Below are 17,336 nucleotides of genomic sequence, written 5' to 3' on the forward strand. Positions count from 1 at the left end.
CACCTGTTGACCTCTTGGGTTTTTTAATTAGTCCAAGGAGAAACTGGGTCATCAATGAATTGATTACTGCATTGCACTTGGTTTTGAACAGGTTTGAGAAAATAGTGTGTAATGGAACTAAAGAGCAAGGTATCTTTCGGTAGTGAAACCATGGTTCTGTCTGCTCTCTCGGGTGGATGGCACTGATCCCTTGGCACCATTCCCAATGAGCAAGGGAGTTCGCCCTGCTGGCCTGACCAATATTTTCCCTCAACCAACATCGCGCAAACAGATTATCTGATCATGATCTAAGTGCTATTTGTGGGATCCTACTGTGCGCTATTTTGGTCTGTCACGTTGCTACACTTCAAAATGTTTCATTGGCTTTAAAGCGTTTGGGGACGTCCTGAATTCGCTCTATGTAAATCCGCGTCCACACCGGATTTTATTCCGCAGCCCGTTCGTAATCCGTTCCGTCTCTTACTCCCTACTCTCTCACATCGTAACAGGCTCGGCAAAGCTGAGGACGGAGCTCCAGCCCAGCTGCATCCATCCTTCCTTCCCTGTGTAGGTGTCCTTGCACTGTAGGTGTGTGTGTGTGTGTGTGTTTGTGTGTGTGAGAGAGAGAGAAGGTGGAGGGAATCGGCTCGCCCTCAAGGGGAGCACCATGACATGCTCCTCCTGCTTGCCTTCCCAGCCTCTGAGGTCCGAGAGGGGGAAAAAAAACGCATAGACACGCATCTTGGATCCAAGCTCTCACCCAGCCGAGCCTGATGTAGCAGAGAGGACACACATGCCGTGGATTTATTTGCGGGGGATTGAATGGCAGGGTATGTGAAAGTGGAGAGTGCACAGTAGCAGCCAGTTCCCCGCTGCAGCACGGACGGTATCTCCTTCATTTCCCCAACGCGTGCGGGTCAGTTTCCTTCGCTCGGACTTGTCACTTTCAATACCGACGGGCCAACTTCGGAAATGTTCAGAATAGAAGCGGTCCAGTATCTTCCTGGTCCGGATTCCTGGACCACGAACTGACAAGCTACCTGTGCATTCCTTTGATTTCGCTGTCCCTCGGACTGTGTGTTATTGTTTCACCGGTTTGAACAACCTCAGTTTGACCGGCGGAGAATGCCGTTGTGCGAGAGACAAATCTCCGCCGCGGGCTTTTACCACCTGTAGATAAAACCCACCGGTTGGAATTGTTTGGTTTGAGTTCGTTGACTGCGATTTTCTGGTTAACGGACACCGACATCAGGAAGATGGGGAGATTTCCGAATTGAGAAGTGTGTGCCCAAAGCCAAAGATTTTAACAGACCCGCGATTTTCATCAGTTGGTGTGCACCCCTTCCTTGAAACTCCGAATATTATCAACTGCAAAAAACTGACAGATTGCCACCCAGGCTGCCAGTAAAACGCAGGCTTTACTCCGTGTGCCCGCACTGCTGGTTTGATGGCTTCCCTTCGCAGAGTGAAAGGGCTGCTGATTCTCAATCTTGTGGCTGTGGTCGGCTTCTTGCTGTTCCTGGCGAGGTGCAGGGTCCCTCTCAAGGGGCGGGATTTGGTACACGCGGCGCAGACCAGAGCCGAGTCCAACAACCTGACATCCCGAGGATCGCCTCCCATCCAACAGGCAGTGCTGAAGAGACTCTCGCTGCTGGAGGACATCGTCTACCGCCAACTTAATGGTAAGAACCGCAGCCAGCAAAAGGGCTCAGCTTCAATCCAGACCAAGTGTTCAATCACATCTGCGGAACCACATTCTTCTAACACGCAGTGGGGGGCAGTTAAGTGGGAGCTGTGGCTCAGCGCTGCGGCTCTCGCCCCGATTCAGAAAGTCTGAGGAGGTACAATTCCCACTTAAGAGAGAGAGAGAGAGAGCGAGCGCAAAATCCAGGCAGTCATTCCAGTTCTGTACCGTCTTTTTGATGAGATGATAAACCATCCTGGCCAATATTTATCTCTTAACCCACATCACTAAAACTGACAATCTGCTCATTATGATTAGCTGTTTGTGGGACCTTGCTGTGCACTAATTGGCTGCCGCTTTTCGAACATCACAATACTGGCCACAATTTAAAAGTGCTTCATTGGCTATAAAGCACGTTGGGACGTCCTGGAAGGAGTACATGCATGATTCTTATTTCACTGCAACATATCTCAGTAAATGCAAATCCTATTTTTAAAAGATTGGACTGAATTCATAAGTGTCCCCATCTTCATTAAATGGGGAATGAGATTCAATCTAAAACTATATTAACCAGGAACAGAGTAACATGCAATGCAGGGTATTATACACCAAGAATTATTCCCTGCTCTTAGATCTTTAATCTGCCCCTGTACTTTGAGCCCTTGACTCCAAATGTTCGCCTGTTTGCTCTTTTGTGAATAGTTCATTCTCTAGGTCACAGCTCCTTGCAGTGAGAACAGAGTCCTCAATAACTTACACTTTGCAGTTAAGTTTTAACATGAAGTTATTTTTCAGTAATATTAAATCCTGACAGATAATTGGGAAGAGAGAAGAGGAACAGCTGAGAGCCCTGAATGTGATGTAATATATTTGAAGACCAATATCGATTGAAGTTAAATGCAATCTATTGAAAATAAAACTGAATTAAGAGATAATTTTAGTGAAGTGACTTTGAATTAGGAGGAGTGAACAGAGTCAGCTTCCTCAATATAATGAATCATTCATAAAATGCTCCTAGTATTTTCCTATCGAAAAAAGTCTGTGCAGTGTGGCCAGGAGATAGGCATTGTTTTCAGTTGCAACCATCTCTATAGTTATTCTATGCCCAAAGAAGTGAAGCTGGAGTCATACTGTAGTTGGTGAGAGACAGTAACTCACAGCTTCAGTACACACAGATTCTCCTATGATAGACTGTCACTTTTGCATTACTGCTTACAAGTGTCAGCCTTGGGCTCAGTGGTACGATTCTCACTCCTGAGTCCGAATGTTGGAGGTTTAGCCCCACTCAAAAGACTTGAGCACATGATCTGGACTGGCAGTATGGAGGGAGTGCTGCAGTGTTGGAGGTGCGTTCCTTCAGATGGGACATTGAATGGAGGGTGCCATCTTCCCTCTCGGGTGGATGCACTTCACCTTCTAACCGAAACACTATCCCTTCCACCTGTGGTGTAATGTGGCTGCAGAGTGCCCTATCTGCACTGCAACAACTCGCCAAAGTAACTTCAGCAGCATGTCCTAAACATACGACCTTCACCATCTAGAAGGACAACAGCATCAGGTTCACAGGAACACCATTGCCTCCAAGTCATACGGCATCCTGACTTGGAGAATATATTGCAGTTCCTTCATCATTACTGAGTCAAAACTCTGGAACTCCTTACGTAACACAGCACCTTCACTAAAAGGACTGCAGCAGTTCAAAAAGAAAGTCCATTCCCACTTTCTGAAAAACAACCAAGGATGGGCAATAAATGCTGGCTTGGTAGTGAGTTCTGCATCTTGAGCATGAATAAAGTAAATGTTTGAGCTGGAGTAATTTTCAGATTTTGCAATATCATTTGGAAGTCTGGTGATATGAAATTTGCAATCAGACATTGTGTCTATGAGGTTCCCACTCACAGTTAATAATTGGATCATTCTAATTATAATATTTAACAAAACCCTGCTGCAAACAAAAATTGCTCTACACTTATCCAAATGGACGCATTGATTTTATTTAAGTTCAATTAATGAATGAAACGGAATGTAGACAGTGGTACACAGTTTTGTAAATTCATCATTTTTAAAAATTTGTATGAATCAGATCCAAGCAAAACAATTCCTAGCAATCCAATTACATGTTCCATGTATCAGGGTTCAGCTACGTGCTGTCAAAATTGCAAGTTTTCGCTCCTGAAACATCATTCAGGGCACTCTTTATCTTCAGACATAGGGCTGACTTGTGCTGTAGAAATGATGGTGAGGGTCACCCTTATTTAAATGAGGTTTCACTTGGCAGCCGACCGGCCCTGAAACATTAAGTTATAAGATTCAGAGAGCATACCCTATGGCCATAAAGCCATAGGGCTGCCGATGTTGAGACTGCCGATTCTGGGGGGGCACTGGGGTTCTGCAAGGGGGCTTTTTATGAGTTCTTGGAATTCGGTCTGCTAGTAGGATCATTTGCTTCCCCAGGGCGCCCTTGGGTATTGATGGGGGTTGGGGGGGGTGCACAACGTGAACGCAGATCCATTGCCTGCCTACACTTGGCATCCCTCCTCTGGCTTTCTGTGCTTGCAAACAGTCCACTATACACCTGCCAACTGATGAAAACCCACAAGCTGGCTGAAACGATCCATGCTACAGCTCACTTACGACTGCATGGTGTTGTGCTTTTAAATGATATAAAAGCACCAATCACTCATAAGGGATTAGGTAAATGTTTTATGGGTTCATTTATTTAGAATAGGCACATGAGAACATATCTACAAAGGTAGAAATCTTGAGGACATCAGCAGCAGGGCTGAGTTTTTTTTTATTCATTCACAGGATGTGGGCTTCGCTGGCTGGGCCAGCATTTATTGCCCATCCCTAGTTGCCCTTGAGAAGGTGGTGGTGAACTGCTTTCTTGAACCGCTGCAGTCCATGTGGTGTAGGTACACCCACAGTGCTGTTAGGATGGGAGTTCCAGGATTTTGACCCAGCAACAGTGAAGGAACAGCGATATATTTCCAAATCAGGATGGTGAGTGACTTGGAGGGGAACGTCCAGGTGGTGGCGTTCCCATCTATCCACTACCCTTCTCCTTCTAGATGGTAGTGGCTGTGGGTTTGGAAGGTGCTGTCTAAGGAGCCTTGGTGAATTCCTGCAGTGCATCTTGTAGATGGTACACACTGCTACTACTGTACGTCAGTGGTGGAGGGAGTGAATGTTTGTGGATGTGGTGCCAGTCAAGTGGGCTGTTTTGTCCTGGACGATGTCAAGCTTTTTGAGTGTTGTGGGAGCTGCACTCATCCAGGCAAGTGGAAAGTATTCCATCGCACTGCTGACTTGTGCCTTGTAGATGGTGGACAGGCTTTGGGGAGTCAGGAGGTGAGTTACTTGCTGCAGGATTCCTAGCCTCTGACCTGTTCTTGAAGCCACAGTATTTATATGGCTAATCCAGTTCAGTTTTTGGTCAATGGTAATCCCTAGGATGTTGATAGTGGGGGATTCAGTGATGATAATGCCATTGAACAATAATGGGTGAGGGTTGGATTCTCCCTTGTTGGAGGTGGTCTTGTGTGGCATGAATGTTACTTGCCTCTTGTCAGTCCAAGCCTGGATATTGTCCAGGTCCTGCTGCTTTTGGACACCGACTGCTACAGTATCTCAGGAGTCATGAATGGTGCTGAAGATTGTGTAATCATCAGCAAACATGCCCACTTCTGACCTTATGGTGGAAGGAAGGTCATTGATGAAGCAGCTGAAGATGGTTTGGCCGAGGATATCACCCTTAGGAACTCCTGCAGTGATGTCCTGGAGCTGAGATGACTGACCTCCAACAACTACAACCATCTTCCTTTGTGTTAGGTATGACTCCAACCAGTGGAGGGTTTTCTCCCTGATTCCCCTTGACTCCAGTTTTGCTAGGGCTCCTTGATGCCACACTCGATCAAATGCTGCCTTGATGTCAAGGGCAGTCACTCTCACCTTACTTCGAGAGTTCAGCTCTTTTGTTCATGTTTGAACCAAGGCTGTAATGAGGTCAGGAACTGAGTGGCCCTGATGGAACCCAAAGTGGGCATCATTGAGTAGGTTATTACTAAGCAAGTGCTGCTTGATAGCATTGTTGATGACCCCTTCCATTACTTTCCTGATGATTGAGAGTAGACTGACTGGACAATAATTGGCCAGGTTGGATTTGTCCTGCTGTTTGTGTACATGACATACCTGGGCAATTTTCCACATAGCTGGGTAGCTGCCAGTGTTGTATCTGTACTGGAACAGTTTGGTTAGGGTCGTGGCCATCTGCTTTGTTGTGCTCATAGGCTGAAGTGAAACTGAGAGTGGATCACATGATATACCTCCCTTCTTGTGATGGCATTCTCCTATTCCTTAAAGACATATTAAAACACCTACCTACCAACTGCCTGCCTTCCATCTCAGCGCTCCATATGGAGCACAATTCCTGAGCAAAATTTACCTGCAGACCATCCTTTGGATCAAGGAATAGGAAACACAGGAAGTCACTAACAAACTTCTTGTGACAAACCCCATCTGTCGGATGGCCGGCTTTGAACTGACTACTGTGAGACTGGTTCTTGCTGAACAAGTTCAGGTCAGGCCAAGGCCTCTGTACGTCTGGAGTAATGTGTGCAGTACTTCACATCGCTGAGGCCTCAGTACAAACCCTCTATACACTTGTGGAGAGAGACAATGCTGCATATTACCAAGGATTGCCCCCTCTACAGACTAAGTGACGGACTAATAACCTTAAACTCAGCAAATGAGGAGGCTATTGCTTGGCCTCAGGGATTTGCATTCTCTAAATAAATAAACACATTGTGAATTGGAGAGCAAATTCTGGTCGCCATACATGCACAGTAAAACATGGAAATCAGGATGTTGCTGACTGATTTTGCTCTGCTGCTGTAGAAGTTGTGCTACACCAATATCTCATGGAGAGACTCAGTATTGAAATACACAGTGTAAGTTCCTGTACTCACATGACTAAACATGAAAAGGTTAGGCTTGTTCATTCCAGTGTAAGTACATTTTTAAGGATGTGATAAGACTTAAATACTGTCAAATAACCTCTCTAGCACTGAAAATTAACAGGTTTGAAGTCTCATTCCTTCGGATTTTAACTATTGTTGGAGATTTTTAAAAATAAAAGTCGTCTTCTTTTTCTTACTGTTTCTTTTTTCTCAATTGGTTCCATCTTTCTGTCCCTCTCTTTATTTTGCTTTCTGTACCTGTTTGGACATCGCATTCAATTTTGTAATTAACATTTCCTGATTCTGCACTGGTCATTAATGATTCATCAAACTGATTGGCTAAGTATTGGACAGAGCCTTCAAGAGGGTACCATGACAAAGTGCCTTTTTAATTTGCAGTAAGTTCCAGTCCAGAGAGTCTGTGGACAATTGAAAGTCTGATGAATGGCTGGCATCTTTCATTAGTCGCTGACTGCAAAATCCAATCCATTGATTTTAATGGTGGCAAAATCAGGAGCATCACAAATCAGGTCAACTTCCACATCAAATTATCCAGTCAGCACTAGTATCCATTGCAGGAGAGGTCTCGCAATTTCAAAGATTAAACAATTAATGGAGTTTAAGAAGCTGTATTGAAGGTAAGCACCTTATTACAGGATCAATCAGTCATTCTTCCAACCGTTTTGTTTTTTCTGAGTACCCTTGAACTCCACAGACTTGACAAGCTCCCACAGCATCATTCATGTCACTGCTGGTTGATCACAAGTAGATTAGCAAACCCAACCCAACGGAGACTCTTCCTTTGACTTTTCTTTTCTTTGCAGGGAGACACTTGGCTTCTGTTCAGTCCCTCCCTATATGTGGCACCAGCAATTCAATAGAGTGGTTCGATTGAATATTGGTCTCACTGTTTTGCTATGCCATAAGTTGGAGCTTCAAGCTGGAATCTTCATCGCCATGACTCTGCCATTGAGAAACAACAATTTTATGTTTGTTTTGTTCTTTTGATATACCCTATTTTCTTTGATTGGGCCAATGTCATCTGCAGTACGTTTTTTTTATATTAATATATAAAACCTGTTGATTTTCTCTTTCAGTAGACCATTTGTTAATATATCATGACACCTTTTTAAAGACTAATATTATACTGTTAACATGATATCATTGAGTTTCTCAATCTTGTTCTGAATTTACAATGATGAAACATGAAAGAAAGATTAACTGCAATATACAAATTAATATTTTTAGGAAAAATAAAAAAGAATGTAGAAATGTTTAAGAGGGACAAATAGATTTTTTAATGATGTGGTTTAACTGAGGGGCCCATTCCCCATTTTTCCCATTGCCCAGCATTATAAATGGGAAAGGTTTTTTAATGCCAGGTAAAAATGCTACATTTTTTTTACATAGGTTGAAAGTAAGCCTCTTGAGATTATGCAGTTAGAAATTAATTTTTATGATGCATACATTTGCTTTGTGTTATGGATCAGGTTGAACTGAGGAGCCAATAGGATTGCAGGAAACATATTAACTGTCTGAGACAAGTCCAAGATTGATTAATCCTATTTGTCCCAGTGTGGAAGATAAATGGAATTGCACTGAATGGAACAGACTCTATGGGAGTAGTCTCCAGCAATTGATTATTAGTGGTTTTCTTTTTTACCATACTAGTTATAATGAAGGCACTTTGCACCCTGCAGCACAAACAGAGCCATAACCTCAAGCGGTTATTCTAAGTGGCACAACTGTTCAAGTCACATAGCTCAGTTCGATTCAATTCACATGGAACATTACGATGTTGCTTTAAATTGTACAATATGCTCACAAGACTTTGATGACCTCTCTTTATCACAAAAAGTTAGTATGGGGGTACAACGAGTGATTAGGAAGGCAAATGGAATGTTGTCATTTATTGCAAGGGGAATGGGATATAAAAGTAGGGAAGTTTTGCTGCAGTTGTTGGTGAGACCACATCTGGAGTACTGTGTGCAGTTTTGGTCTCCTTACTTAAGGAAGGATGTTGATTGCATTAGAAGTAGTTCAGAGAAGGTTTCACTCAACTGATTCCTGGGATGAACGGGTTTTCTTAGGAGGAAAGGTTGGACAGATTGGGCCTGTATCCATTGGAGTTTAGAAGAATGAGAGGTGATCTTATTGAAACACAAAACATCCTGAGGGGACTTGACAGGGTGGATGCTGAAAGGATGTTTCCCCAGGTGGGAGAGAAAAGAATTGGGGGACACAGTTTAAAAATAAGGGGTCACCCATTTAAGATGAAGATGAGGGTCGTCAGTGGAATTCTCTTCCCCAGAGAGCAGTGGAGGTAGGGTCACTGAATATTTTTAAGGCTGGAGTTGTATAGATTCTTGACTGACAAGGAAGTCAAAGGGTATGGGGGTAGACATGAAAGTAGAGGCCACAATCAGGTCAGCCATGACCCTTCAAATGGTGGAACAGGCTCAGAGATAGAATGCCCTACTCCTGCTCCTAATGTGTATGCAGCATACTGTTAACTATGCCTAAATGGAATTTGTAGGATAATCATTGTTGATCTATGAACTTTCTTTTCAATTTTGATAGCATTATGGGCTTTTATCTCTAATTCCCACATAATGAGTAATGGATCTCAACAGAGGACAATCTAGGCCTTTAGATAGGCTTCATTCCCACCAGGAGCAAGGGAAAGTCAGTGGGCAAGTTAAACCAAATATATTACTGATTCGTGGCAACTGGCTCAGAGGCAGGATAAAATCTGAGAGCAGGATGCCTGCTCAACCTCTTGCACCTGACATATCAGCTACATGTGAAGTAATAAATGGATTTTCAGATGAGTTTTGAAAATAATTCAAATATTCAATTGCATCAGCTTCACTTGTGCATTGTAACCAGTAACCAGGAAATTCCAGACTTATCAGCTCCTGCACACAGTCAGTATCACGTTTTAAACCCTAACGATCAGCATCTTGTAAAATCCTGGAGAGTTCATTAGCACTTTCAATAACGTTTTTGGACACTCTTTTGGGATTAGATGACTCTTTAGAATCCATGGAATTTGAAACAATGATTGAATTTTAAAAAAAATAACATTATTGAATGATTTATTAATACTTAAATGTTACAGGATTTTAATTAATGATTGATAATTGTGGGCTAAAGGATTAAAAAGACAAGCCAAACCACACCCCAAACTGGTATCATTGGAATAAATTCCCTCCTTTCACAATGAAGCATTGCTTTGTGCTGCACTGAACTGCAAGCTGAGGTTTTGTACTGGAGTACCTGGAATGGGTTTTGAACCAAAAACCTACTGACTCAAATAGAAGGACTTATGAGGGAACTGAAAAATGTTTGTAGTCTTTGCATATTGACTTAGCTGAGTTCAATGTTGGGGCAAATGGAATGAAAATTGCATGAATTTTATGCAGTACAATCAACACTGCTGTGCCAGAGTACTGCCCAGGCAGTGGAGAGGAAAATCTATTACACAGAACATTTAAAAATCTTTATATTCAGAAAACCATTAATGTAGGGAGTTATAGGGAAGACCAATGTACATTAATATTTTAAAAATTATATTATTACTCTGTAAAACAATTCAATTTATGAAGCTTTAAACTGAAGGATCATTTCAGAAGTAATTCCAGAGACTTTTGTAATTACTTAACTTTCAGGCATCACAAGGGGTCAGAAACTATTCCTTTAGCAATATAGTCACAAATGTACATTGAAAAGGTTGCTACAATGATGGATGGGGTATATCATTTCAGGAAATGGGTTGTAAAGTTCAGAACTCTGAGCATGATTACATTGCCCGTTACTAAGGTCAATCAGACATAATCCAGCACTGCACCGAAAGAAATGAAGATAAGACTTCCATACTTGTCTTGCCCTTCCTTCGATGAATGAAACATCCATGCCATTTGGAGACTGAAGGAATTACTCATGGTTCTGTACTTTTCAAGTTGTTAGTAGGATTGAAGCATTAGTAATGTTGAATGGTTCTATTCAATGCATTGCCTAAGAACTCAGTTATTTTTTAAACCCATTCATTCTGTTTCTAAGTATAGAGTAATTTTTCTGCCCTCCTTCAACTTCTACTGACATAATTAAAAATAAATCTTTCTCCAGATATTGGCTTACAAGCATGTTTCTTGTAAAAGACCGTTGCTTTTGTAATAAAAAACATTTTTGGCTTCGAGTGATTTTTAAAATGCCTTGGAGGAAATGCGACAGCTGAAGATGCTGAGACAGTGAAGTGATTCTTGTTGATGTGCAGTATTGCAAAGTGCTGTTCAAGGAAAGCTTAGTATATCTCTTTCTTCCTGAAGGAAGAATATATGGAAGAATTTATTTCTGATCCATAACCTATTGGTTTGAGATTATCTAAGCAAATTTAGAATAACTACTGGACAATAGTTATTTATGGCCAAGTTTCATAGAGGATAACTTCCTTTATGAATAAGTTTAAGATGACCTCTGATGCCATTGCTCAACACAAATAATTGAAATTAATTCTACACTGCATTTAAAATGCAATTAGTCAAAATGGCAGAAAACGGCATCAAAGCTGTCCTGTGTGGGATAAAAGTTAGATTTGTTAATGATAATAAGAAAAGCACAAATGATGGAAGTCACATGGATATGTGTTTGACACATTTGTTGGTTATCAAATGCATGACTGAGGCAACATTTCTTCATCATATATCCTTTCACACCTCTTTCTGGCATTTTAAAATCTGTTCACAGGATTCTGTACAGACAATTAGCTGCATCTTGTGAAACAAATGAGTTCCTGATCTTCAGCAGTCATCCTCGCGCATACAAAAATGCTTCTCTAAATTGGCTTTGCCAGTTAGAGAAAGGTCACACCTGAAATATTAACCTTGCTTATTGTTTGGTAGTTAATTGGACCATTTATTTGGTAATTATGTTGGTGGTACCCTTAAAGGAACACTTGTAGTGCCGATTCCTACCTGGTGACACTGAAGCAACTGTTAACTGTCTGTTAAGGTAGGCCCTGGATTCTTTTTCAACTGTCTTCACTTGGTGGGAAAGCCAAAATGTCTTCCCTGCTCAGAGCACCATTTAAAACATGTGCCTGGGTCCCGGTGATGTATCCTGACCCCAATTTTTAATGAAGGACCCTGCCTGCACTCAAGCAGGTACCTTTGCCCCTTGCTCAGAAAAGCAGGTTAAAATTGAAACAAGCGGTGTCAGCGCGAGACATTGGCGGGAGAGTCAGCTGGCAACTTTAATTGTCCCTCAGCATCCCCATCCCCCCCCCAACCGTGCTCTCCACCCCCCCAGCCCCGCTCCCCCGTCTGGTTTCTGTCAGCTGGGCAGGGTTTGAAATTGCCCCTAATACAAAATCAAAGTACCGAGGATACCGAACATCTGAAATAAACACAGAAACTGCTGAAAAATCCCAGCAGGTTTGGTAGCATCTGTGGAGAGAAAAACAGACTTAATGGCCAGAAATTTCCCCCTGTTGGGGGGTTGTGCGGGGGTGGGTGGGGGCAGGCGTGAATCCGATCGGCACCCCAGATCAGGGCTGCACCGCCATTTTATGTGGGCAGGCCAATTAAGGCCCACCCATCATGACATGCACCCGGAAGTGTTGAGCGCTCCCTGTGCAGGCCGGGGGGGATTCGCTGAGTGGTTCCCTGTGCTCTTTTGCGCGGAGGTGCCTCAGGCAGATTTGTTTCAGTCTTAAAGTTCAAAATAGAAGGATTTTTAAACTTTTAAAACATGTCCCCTCATGTGACGCTATCACATGAGCTGGGACATGTCAAAGAATAAATGTATAAATATTTATTAGATTTTAAAACAGTTCATGAAACCTCACCCCGCCCGTGGATGAGGTTTCATGAAAAATGCGAAGGCTGCCTGGGCTCTTCGCCTGCCTGCCAACCCTTAGGTTGGTCAGGCAGCTCATTAAATTGAGCTAATTAGTTTTTAACAGGCCTTTGACAGTTTGAGTCAGCTGCGCGCCCGCTGAACTGACAATCTAAATGACGCAGGGTGAGGTCGGGATGCACGCCTGAAGTCACCGCGCGTCATTTTACACGTCGGTGAGTGGGCCTCGGTCCCCACTAGCCAACGGGAAAATGCTGCCCGATGTTTCATGCCGATGACTTTTTGTCAGAACTCAATGGCAAATTGACCTGCTGAGCATTCCTAGCATCTTCTGTGTGTTACTTCTAAATTGTAGTAGGCTTGGAAACAATTAAACTAGAAGACTTTTGTAAACAGTTACCACAAAAAACAGGACAAATCCAACCCGGGCAATTACCGTCCCATCAGTCCACTTGCAATCATTAACAAATTGATGGAAGGTGTCATTGACATTGCTACCAAGTGGCAATAACCTGCTCACTGATGCTCTCAGTTTGGGTCCCGCCAGGGCCACTCAACTCCTGACCTCATTAAAGCCTTGGTCCAAACATAGACAAAAGAGCTGAACTCCAGTGGTGAGGTGAGAGTCACATGCCTTGACATCAAGGCAGCATTTGACCAATTGTGGCATCAAAGAGCCTTAGCAAAACTGGAGTCAATGAGAATTGTGAAAAACTCTCCGCTGGTTGGAGTCATACTTAGCACAAAGGAAAATGGATGTGGTTGCTGGAGGCCGATCAGTTCTGGGACATCGCTGCAGGAGTTCTGCAGGGTAGTATTCTAGACCCAACCACCTTCAGCTGTTTCATCAAGACCTTCCCTCCATCATAAGGTCAAAAGTGGCAATGTGCAGTCATCAGTGAATAAGGTTCAGTATCATTTGTGACTCTTGAGATACTGAAGCAGTCCATGTCCATGTGCAGCAAGCCCTGAACAATATTCAGGCTTGATTTGATAAGTGGCTAGTAACATTCATGCCACAAAAATGTCAAGCAATTTACCACTTCCAACAAGAGGGAATCTAGCAATCTCCCCTTGACATTCAATGGCATTACCATCGCTGAATCCCCCACTATTAAGATCTTGGAGATTACCATTGACCAAAAACTGAACTGGACCAGCCATATAAATACTGTGGCTACAAGACTAGGTTAGAAGCTGGCAATTCTGCAGAGGGTAACTCACCTCCAGACTCCCCAAAGCCTGTCCACCATCTCCAACGCACAGGCCAGGAGTGTGATGGAACACTTTCCATTTACCTGGATGAGTGCAGCTGCAACAACACCTGAGAAGCTCAACTAGATTGGCACCACATCCACCACCTTAAACGTTTACTCCCTCCACCACCGATGCACAGTGGCGTAGTGTGTATCACCTACAAGAAGCCCTGCAGCAACTAACCAACGCTATTTCGACAGCATCTTCCAAACCCACAACCTCTGCCACCTAGAAGGACAAGGGCAGCAGCTAGATTGGAACACCATCACCTTCAAGTTCCCCTCCAAGCCACACACCATCCTGACTTGGAACAACTTCACCATTCCTTCACTGTCACTGGGTCAAAATCTTGGAACTCCCTTCCTAACTGCACCGCGGGTGTACCTACACCACATGCCCTGCAGCGGTTCAATAAGGCAGCTCACAACCACCTTCTCAAGGGCAATTAGGGATGGGTAATAAATGCTGGCCTAACCAGCGACAGCCACATCCCGTGAACAAATAATTAAAATAACTTAGGTTGGTTCAACTATACCAGTTGCAGCTGGTTGTGCTGTAGAGTGCATTGCTCAGTCTAAGGAAAGCACCAATTTCTCAGTGAATTTCTTAAGGTTAGAGAATTTGGAAGCAGCCCACTATATGTTCCATTTCATTTTCTTGTATTTTAAGAGCTAACTACAATAGATTTTGCATCTCTAACACAGAGCAGCCTGTTTAGAAGCATATGGAATGTTCCCATGTTATTTTCTAGGGGATAAACACTTCATTTAAGTATTGTCAAAATACAACAAAGTGTTAATCTCTCAGATTATGAATTGTGAAGGAAGCAAATTAAGCAGATATCATATTGGAACTTGGGATAAACACTTCATTTAAGTATTGTCAAAATACAACAAAGTGTTAATCTCTCAGATTATGAATTGTGAAGGAAGCAAATTAAGCAGATATCATATTGGAACTCGTTTATTTTATATTTTGATTTGTGGAATGATAATACAATAACTAACTCACTCAAAGTGCAGAAAATAGTCAATAAAAAGCATTTTGGGTTGGTTGAATTTTTGTGGTTACATAGTGAATAAAGTGTCACCAATTTCTTAATTTTCTGCCTGAGGGATATGTTGACAGGATGAATGTCTCCTTTCTCAGCTAATTGTAAAGATCCAATATGAAACTGGTGTGGGTAGTCTCAATCTACCTCCTAACTGGCATAATTAGCACAAAACTGCCCATAAAATAGCCCTTATTTGTCATTATTTCTCAGAGATGCCACAGGAAAACTATGCCATTGATGCAACAGGGGATTTCTTTTCTAGGAACATAGGAGCAGGAGTAGTCCATTCAGCCCTTTGAGTCTGCCTTCAATAAGATCATGGCTGGTCTAGTTGTGGTCTCAACTCCACTTTCCCATCTGCCACCCCCCCCCCCCCCCCCCCCCCCCCCGCCCCCCCAGTAACCCTCGACTCTCTTGTCTATCAAAAATCTGTCCAACTTTACCTTGAATAAATTCAATGACCCTGCCTCCACTGCTCTCTGGGAAAGAGAATTCCACATATTAACGACCATCTGAGAGAAAAAAATTCTCCTCATCTCCATCAAAAATGGAAGACCTCTTATTCTTAAACTAGTTCTAATCTCTTTCGCAATCCTTCTGCTATCCACCCTATCAAGTCCCCTCAGGATCTTATATGTTTCAATAAGATCACCTCTCATTCTTCTAAACTCCAAAGCCTATAGCACAATCTATTCAACATTTCTTCATAAGATAAGCCCCTCATCCCAGGAACGAGATGAGTGAACCTTCTCTGAACTGCTTTAAATACAATTATGTTTTCTTTCAGATAAGGAGACCAAAACTGTACACAGTATTCCAGATGTGGCCTCACCAAAGCCCTGTACAGCTGCAGTAAAACTTCACTACTTTTATATTCCATTCCCTTTGTAATAAACAACAACATTCCATTTGCCTTCCCAATCACTTGCTCTACCTGCATACTGACTTCTCGTGATTCATATACCATGACTCCCAGCCCCCGATATACCACTGAGTTCTGCAATCTCTCCATTTAAATAGTATGATACTTTTATATTCTTCCTCTCAAAGTGACAAGTTCACATCTTCCCACATTATACTACATCTGCCAAATTTTTGCCTGCTTGGTTCACCTGTCTATATCCCTTGCAGACTCTCTACTCCTCTTAACAACTTACTTTCCTATCTATCTTGGTGCCATTGACAAATTTAGCTTGCATACATTTGGTCCCTTCATCCAAATCATTGATGTAGATTGTAAATAATTGAGGCCTCAGCACTGATCCATGTGGCACTTCACTAGTTATAGCTTGCCAACTCAAAAAAAGACCCATTTGTCCCTACTATTTGCTTGCTGTTAGCTAACCAATCCTTTATCCAGGCTAATATGTTATTCCCTACACCATTCGCTTTTATTTTGTGTAGTAACCCCTGATATGACATCTTACCATCTACCTTCTGAAAATCCAAGTACACCACATTTAGAGGTTGCCTTTATCCATGTTTCCTCTTACTTCCTCAAAAAACTCCAATAAATTGTTAAACGCGATTTCCCTTGACAAACCCATGTTGATTCTGCCTGGTCAAATTATGATTTTCTAAGTATCCTTCTATAACCTCCTTAATGATGTATTCTAGCAATTCCCTATGACAGATGTTAGGTTAACTGGCCAGTAGTTTCCTGCTTTCTGTCTCCCTCCTTTCTTGAAAAAGGTGTTACATTTTCCAATCAACTTAGAATCTAAGGAATTTTGGAAGATTATAACCAAAGCACAATGCATCTGCTACTCTGCAGCTACTTCTTTTCAGACCCTTGGATACAGGACATCTGGTCCTGGGGCTTCTTGGCCCTGAGGTCTAATAGTTTTCCCAGCACCTTTTTCCTAGTCATAGCAATTTCTTTAAGTTCCTCCCTCCTGTTAACCTCTTGATTTTCAAGTATCTTTGGGAAGTTTTCTAAGCCTTCTACAGTGAAGATAGACACAAAATACCCGTTCAACATCTCTCCCACTTCCTTGTTTACCATTATCAATTCCCCAGACTCATTCTCTAGAAGACCAACGCTAGCTTTAGTTACACTTTTCCTATTTAAATAGGTGTAGAAACTCTTCCTATCTGCTTTTCTGTTATTAGCTAGCTTTCTCTCATACTTACTTGCTTTGTCTTTATTTTATTTTGTCATTCTTTTCTGGTTCTTAAAATTTGTCCAGTATTCTGACCTACCACTAGTCTTTGTAGATTTGTACAGTATTTCTTTCCATTTGATACTATGCTTAATTTCCTTATTCAAGCATGGATGATGCATCCTTCTCAAAGAGAGTGAGATCTTCTGAGATTAGAGCATTGGGGCAGGCCAGAAGGAGCTTTACTGTGCATTGAACTCTTTCTGGAGTGTTTGCTGCTGGCATTGGGTAACCAGAATAGAAAGTGTACCATTCTGCACTACTAAAATCATGCTACTGGAACAAAAAATTCCCCAAAAAAGACAGACATAAGTGCATGCTGTTAGAATATACTGGGACAATGTAGAGAAAAATAATTCATCAGGGTCAATTAAAAACCCTCTGAA

The 17,336-nt window shown here is 42.4% G+C and overlaps 1 protein-coding gene across 1 annotated transcript in view; it reads left to right on the forward strand.

Annotated features, from left to right (window-relative positions):
- Positions 1 to 486: 486 nt before the first annotated feature.
- The window catches only part of galnt17 (polypeptide N-acetylgalactosaminyltransferase 17), a 488,896-nt gene continuing 472,046 nt past the window's right edge, over positions 487 to 17,336 (forward strand). Inside the window, exon 1 of the mRNA XM_041197649.1 lies at positions 487 to 1,661. Coding sequence (XP_041053583.1) covers positions 1,427 to 1,661 — 235 coding nt within the window. The 5' untranslated portion in view covers positions 487 to 1,426. The remainder of the gene's footprint in view (positions 1,662 to 17,336) is intronic.

Source organism: Carcharodon carcharias, chromosome 10 (assembly GCF_017639515.1).
Source record: "Carcharodon carcharias isolate sCarCar2 chromosome 10, sCarCar2.pri, whole genome shotgun sequence".
NCBI classification, from domain to species: Eukaryota; Metazoa; Chordata; class Chondrichthyes; order Lamniformes; family Lamnidae; genus Carcharodon; species Carcharodon carcharias.